This window comes from Armigeres subalbatus, chromosome 3, assembly GCF_024139115.2.
Source record: "Armigeres subalbatus isolate Guangzhou_Male chromosome 3, GZ_Asu_2, whole genome shotgun sequence".
Taxonomy (NCBI): Eukaryota; Metazoa; Arthropoda; class Insecta; order Diptera; family Culicidae; genus Armigeres; species Armigeres subalbatus.
In genome coordinates, this window is record NC_085141.1 from 312,133,463 (window position 1) to 312,140,419 (window position 6,957).

The 6,957-nt window shown below is 38.1% G+C and overlaps 1 protein-coding gene across 1 annotated transcript; it reads right to left on the reverse strand.

Annotated features, from left to right (window-relative positions):
• Positions 1–5,135: 5,135 nt before the first annotated feature.
• LOC134220784 (beta-1,3-glucan-binding protein-like) lies at positions 5,136–6,598 on the reverse strand. The gene is made up of 4 exons (XM_062699886.1): positions 6,464–6,598; positions 6,205–6,299; positions 5,984–6,138; positions 5,136–5,929 (listed from the first exon to the last, which is right to left on the reverse strand). The coding sequence occupies exons 1-4, from the start codon at positions 6,567–6,569 to the stop codon at positions 5,182–5,184; spliced, it is 1,104 nt and encodes a 367-aa protein (XP_062555870.1). The 5' UTR covers positions 6,570–6,598; the 3' UTR covers positions 5,136–5,181.
• Between the last annotated feature and the right edge of the window lie 359 nt (positions 6,599–6,957).

Here is a 6,957-nt window from a genome sequence, read left to right on the forward strand (position 1 = left end):
AAGCACGGGAAAGCTTTCAATAACTGTGGAAATGCTAGCAGAACACTAAGTTGAAAAACAACCCAAGGCGAAGTGAAGAGATATTGCTTTCTTTAAATGTATTAGTATCCTTGGTATGATGAATTCATCTGCCCAGTTTAAAGCAAAAGGAAGTGACAATGTCTTCCTCAAATGAACACATTTGCAGGATAGATAGTCCCTTCTTTAAATGAACTCGTTTGTCTGAAATAAAGTGAATCAATGAGACAGTGCCTTCTTTAAATGATCCCGTCTACCCGATGTAATGCTAATGGAGGAGATAATGCCTTCTTTATATAAACTCGTCTATCCAGTATAAAGCGTCTCGAGAGAGAACGTCTGTCCATAATAAGGCAAGAAGAAGAGATAATTCGTTCACTATAGGGGCGCGCCTACCAGATATAATAAAGGATTGATATGGAGCAATTATATGTTTAAAAACTGCTGCTATGCTACACTTATCCAAGAAAAAGCCAATTTTAAGAACAATCTGAAACAAAACATGCCTATTGCTATTCTGAGAAAATGAATTCGGCAAAATGTTTTTCGATAAAAATTATACATTCAATACATATTGCTTATATATTTTTACCTTATTCTGGCCAAATTGGTATCAAAATAAGAGAGCACTTTAATATTTATTATCATTCTCAATTCATTCATATTTGCATTATTTCAAGCTAACGCCTATTTCTGAAGAAGGGACCACATCTACCATTGCCTTACTTCGTGGAAATGATTTCTTTTAAAGAATGGATTACATCCATATTATCTTATTTCGGGCAGATACATTGTATTAGTCCGAGCAAATGCATTATTTTTAAAGAAGGCATCACATTCACCATTGTCTTAGTCCGGGCAAACGCAACATTTTTGTTTAAAAGGATTCACAGCAAACATTGCCTCAAACTTCTTAAGAAGGTATTTACAGGACAGGAGTTTAATTTCGAAGATAAAAACCCAGATTAATCCACCTAACGGTGATGGTGCCTTTCTCGCGCAAAAAGGTAATAAATGTAGCCTTTACGCTTACACCTCGATGATGTACAAGAAAAGCAAAACAGTTACACCGTCTAATGTTATGATAGAAAATTTACACTAGTAGACGACAGATGGCGCTGCCAAAAGTTTCTCGAATTTCCTATGTTCGAATTTTGACTTTCGGACAATTTCATAGTACTATGAAACTGAACGAAGAGCATACTTACGCCTAAATGCGTGCAACACGAGCATCTTTATAGTGCGATGAAACTCTTAATGGGAAGCCACGGATAAAATATTCATAGATGCAAGGCATTTTTCATAACACATTATTGTTGTATGTGACTATGTCTCATCACTATTTTAATATTAGCTATTTTTGCAATTTGCAATTATTATGAAATTAAATAGTGATCAACAGCGTTTTAGTCTTTGTCGGATGCAACTTGTTGCAAGAAAATCGGTTAAGAGTTTCTATGTGAAAATTTGGCCAATGTTTTTTATGGCATTTTGTGCACACACACGCACACACATACACACACACACACGCACACACGGACAGACAGACATTTGTTCAGCTCATCGAGCTGAGTCGAATGGTATATAACACTATGGGTCTCCGGGACTTTTATCAAAAGTTCGAATTTGGAGTGAAATGATAGCCTTTCGGTACAACTTAGTTGTACGAGAAAGGCAAAAAAATATTTACCAAAAACGCTTTCAATCGGAATTGCCGTTTGCGATTCTGTTTTTGAAAAAAAAAAAAACACGTTGTTCGACTATTATAGATCAAAAAGCACATTGGAAATCATACTACCCTGATATTTTTATAATTTTAAAACAGATCTTGGAGGATCAAAAATATCTAATACTACCAAAGGATATTGAGCTGATAAGTGTAGCATAGTTACGGTGTACTTTGTAGATTGGACACTAGTGATACTCATGTTTTTCTTTTGAAATCCTTATTCAAATTGCTATCAGAAATCAAGGAAGGTGTGGGTTCAATCTAGGATAAAAATCACGAAAGCTAGGGTTACTACTCCTGGCCATGCCCATCTTCGCCAAAGGATTTTGCGCTGGTAATGTCCAATAAGACACACTTGAATATATCTTTAAACGCTGATTTTTTTCGGACGCATACAGTCGATTGCGAAGATGTGTTTGTAAGGGGTACTATGTTTTCGGGGAATTGTTCCATTCGGGGAAATGTTACATTCGGGGAATTGTTACATTCGGGGAATTGTTACATTCGGGGAAATTGCATTCGGGGAATTGTTACATTCGGGGAAATTGCATTCGGGGAATTGGTTTTCGGGGAATTGTCGTACAATCCTCATGTAGTATCGGTTGCATTGTGATGTAAACAGCGGGCTTTGTTAAGAAAATTATTTTGAGCTTTTTAGTGGAATGTCTTCACTTGTCATAAGACGAGTTTGTACAATCCCATTGAATTCCACCACTTAATTGTATCTTGACAGATACGTATTTCGACCTCAACAGTAAGGCCGTCTTCAGTGTCTCGTACTTGACTCGACTTCAAGTACGAGACACTGAAGACGGCCTTACTGTTGAGGTCGAAATACGTATCTGTCAAGATACAATTAAGTGGTGGAATTCAATGGGATTGTACAAACTCGTCTTATGACAAGAGCGGATTTTGCTCAATAGGTGTTGTACTATGTACAACGGTGTGAGTCAGCTTGTCGACGACAAAATCAGTGAGAATGCCAAAAAATACGACATTCTACGGTGGGCTGGTTATATTAGGGTAGTGTGAATAGGGACGTGGAAAACGTGAATAAAAGAGCAGAAAAGTTTCAATAGAAATTCTTTGCAACGAGCGGTGATACGAGTGATGATTCATTATTTCAGTGAAAGTGCCCACTATTCGTACAGAGCCCATAATACGCATATACACCTTAATGATATTCACTTTTGGCTTTGGTTATCCTATTACATATTAATAAAAAGGTTTTAGCTCTAAAAAGTAATAAAAAAATATTTTCAAGGTTGTTGCCAAAATCGGGAAGAAAATGTTGCCAAAAACGGGTGTTGCCAAAATCGGGGGTAGACAAAAACGGGTGTTGCCAAAATCGGGATGGGACTGTATCGGCTTGTCAACAACATTTTTCAAGGCACGGGATACCTCAAAGGGTGCTGATGGACAATGCAACGAATTTCGTAAACCGGCAAATGGTTGAGTTCGCAAAAAATTCTTGGCCATTCTTATGACCGGGGGATCTCATAATTTCCGAACCGTCATTTTTAAGTTTAATTTGATTTTAATTCGCGAATCGGACCAAAGCCTAAACAGCCAGGATGATACCTTGACAACGGTAGAAAATTAGAACTGTTCAAATTTATATTGAAGCATTGCCTTGTTTCAATGGGTGCCGAAATCTTAGTAGGTACATGGAACCATAAAATGAGTACTAATTTGCTCTGACCCCAACATCTTGATTATTATATTATTATATTATATTATTATATTATATTATTATATTATATTATTATATTATATTATTATATTATATTATTATATTATATTATTGCGAGCAAAATATGACAAGTCAGTCAAAAAGCCGCTTGGTGCGGTTTGGCTGAACCCCGACCATATCTATGTTATTATCACAGACAAACAGACGTTACAGCTAGAACAATTTGTTTTAATATCTATCGTCCAGTTATTTTACCACCACCTAACGTGCATGTTGTACGAAACAAAGTTTAGTACGACAATGTCAACAGAAGGCGCTTGTGTGAGATGTCAAATACAAAGGTATACGATGTGCGCGCCCCTGGATGTGAAACTCGCAAGCAGTTGAATTTAAAACGACCGTTGAACTCATGGTCGCTGGGAACTTCTTCAGTGTTACGTCTGTTTGTCTGTGTTATTATATCTATGGCTTTACTCTATAAGTGGTGAGAATGCTTCAGTCCACAAAAAAAAATTGAAGCCTGCATAAAATGTTGCTCCATATCAACCCATGTAGCACAATTCTGTCCGATTGGGATGAAGTAACTTCTTTATGACTAAATTCGGTCAAATATGAGTAATATAAGTAATATATTATATACTAGCGAAAGAAACCCAGCTTTGCCCGGGTGTTGCAGATGTCACATACAGAACTATTTACAGCACCGCACTCAATTCAATTGCAATTGTTTTGCTTTCCTCAACAGCCGACCTAAAATTGTAAAGTCTCGCTAATAAAGTCAAAAAAAAACTTCTCCGCGGTTAAATTTAGTTAGCTTGCCTGCAGGTAAGTCTCTGATTTGACGTTTCTGGAGGTCAACTGCACCCACCATTCAAGCATTTCGATCAAGGTGGTATATAAAAAGGCTTGAATTCACTGAATCAGTACCTTCTTATATGTAACATTGGTCAGAATACTCGGAGCGGTGGGTGCAGTTGACCTCCACAAACGTCAAATCAGGGACTGACCCGCAGGCAAGCTGGCGGCCATTACCGTTCGCGGAAAACTGGATACAAACATTGCGGACCCCAAAACGAATCGATTAGGGAAAAAATCTTGCAAATCGGTCAACCTGTTCGCGAGTTAAATCGCCAGGAAGGAAATATCAACTCATTTTTATTTAAATAGATAGATTATTGCAAGTGTGCTGCTCGTGAACTTTTTCGGTTAGGTCACCACCCAGTAAACCACAGATCGTATATAAAAGTATATATTTGATCGCATATATTGCAATTTTTTATCGCACTCGTAAATGATTACTTATAAAAATAGCCCAAATATGATTACTATCGTATGTAATACCTGCATATGGAATATTTACGATTATGTTGAAAAAAATCGTAAAATGATATAAATAATATCCGTTTAATCTGATTGAATCGCAAATATCGTATAAGCACTTACGTGTTGTCATAAAAATCGTATACGGATGTGCGTTGTACGTAAATAGTTTTTACTTCTACACGTTCATCAAAGCCCACTGTATCTCAGCGATAAAATAAATTTCATTTTTACTTACTTCAATCTATCCGATGGGATTGAATTCCATTTTATACAAGCTGTTATTTAACTCCGTTCTATAAATCCGATAAATGTGATTTGTGATTTTGTGAAAAAAACAACTTAACTTTAAACAAATGAAAATAACTCATCAAGTGGATCATCACATGCTTTAAAGTTTATTATATTCATGATTGAGAAATTAAATAGCCCAAATTTTAACCCAATCAACTTCGAGTGCCGCCTGATCTCCCCAAGTTCCATACCAATCGGATTTGGCTTTGTAGAAATCGGTCATCGCACTTGGATTCCCTTGCTTCCAAGGTTTTGCACGTGGGTTCCATGCATTATCCGGAAAGTAGTCTCCACCGACTGCAACATTCATAACTACGTAGAACTCCTGATCGAACGGTGCCATCTTGGTTCCCTTCGGCCACGGATTGAAATTAAATCCGCCAAGCTTCCAGAAGCCCTCGTAAGGGGTCACGGTACGGAAAATCTTATCGTTGACTCCAAACTGAATCACATTCTTTGTCCACGTCAGCTGATATCTGTTGAACGACGACCCGAAGCGCTCGCCTGTGATGGAGCCGCACTGCGAACTTCGTAGATTCCGACTGTCACCAAAATGCAAGCACGAAGACACCTGCTTGATTCCAATGTTTTGATCACCCTGCATGAGATTGCGATTGCCTCGTGACTCTATCAGATCTATTTCTCCGGACTTGGGCCAATCGCCGTAGGTATCGCCTTTCGGGAGCAACCACAGCGCAGGCCACAGCCAATCTCCCTGAGGTAGTTTGGCGTTGATTTCAAGCTTTCCATACTTGAAGGCGATCGAGTTGACCGTGCGGAGTCGTGCACTGCGGACTGGGTTCAATATGCGATCTGGACTACCTCGTCGATAGCATCCGTAGATCTGTTCTGCCCAACCAGGCGGATCCGTGCATCTATGGGAGGTGTTGGTTTTAATCGACATTCAATGTTGCAAATTCGATGCTTACCGTTGACTTTGAGGGCCTTCATTTAGGTTAATTATACCGTTTTCAAGAAAAGCTTCACCATATTCAGCCGATGTCAACGTTGGACGAATGTACAGATGATTATTTTTTACGTATGAATTACGTTCTGAACCGGAGTACCATTGGAATTCGTTGTTCTGAGAGAGTTAAAATAACTATTAATTACGTTTTACCACTTTATAGATACTTTTGTAATAACTTACACCTCCACCACCAAGAGAGTTTTCATGCTGCCAAACGGTCCTATCCAATTTATGGAAATAATCTTCGAAAATTAGCTGTCCAGAGCATATTCGACCTGCGAATAGGAATTAATAGAGTCGCATAAATAATAATAACAATAAGGCGTCTCAAACTATGAATGGGTTTTTAGACGTTTTATATAATAACCTCAAAAATTAGGTTATTATCATGCAAATAATTGACTATATGAAGCGTTAGTGGAGTGTACATATTTATTACCTTTGGGAGCCTTAAATCCAGACGCGGTTGTCGAAGATTGCGTACATCCTGAGACGAAATCAGCTATACACATTAGCAATGGAACAATACTCACTAGCTTTTTCATAGCTGATGTCTACACTGGGTGAGTTTCATTCTTTGCCATTATTCTTATAAATACTGCATCCTCGAAAGCTGAATGAAATGTATTTAGCGCATGACATAATGTTTGGATAAGCGCAGTTCGTTGGGTTTTATCGTACATTAGCCTAGTGCTGATGATTTAATTCCATTTCATCACAACTCATAGGGAACGAGCATAAAGTACGTCTCACTAGTACGTCAGAGATGGGGTTCCATAGAGCGTGACGAGTCATACACGAGAGTTGGTGAAGGGGCTATGATACCTTACGTGGCGTTATTCATAGGTTCTCCCCATATTAATTGTCCGGAAGCAAGATGTTTTTCGTGTTGTGATCATCAAAGATAAAAATGAAAATTAGAACGAGTGAACA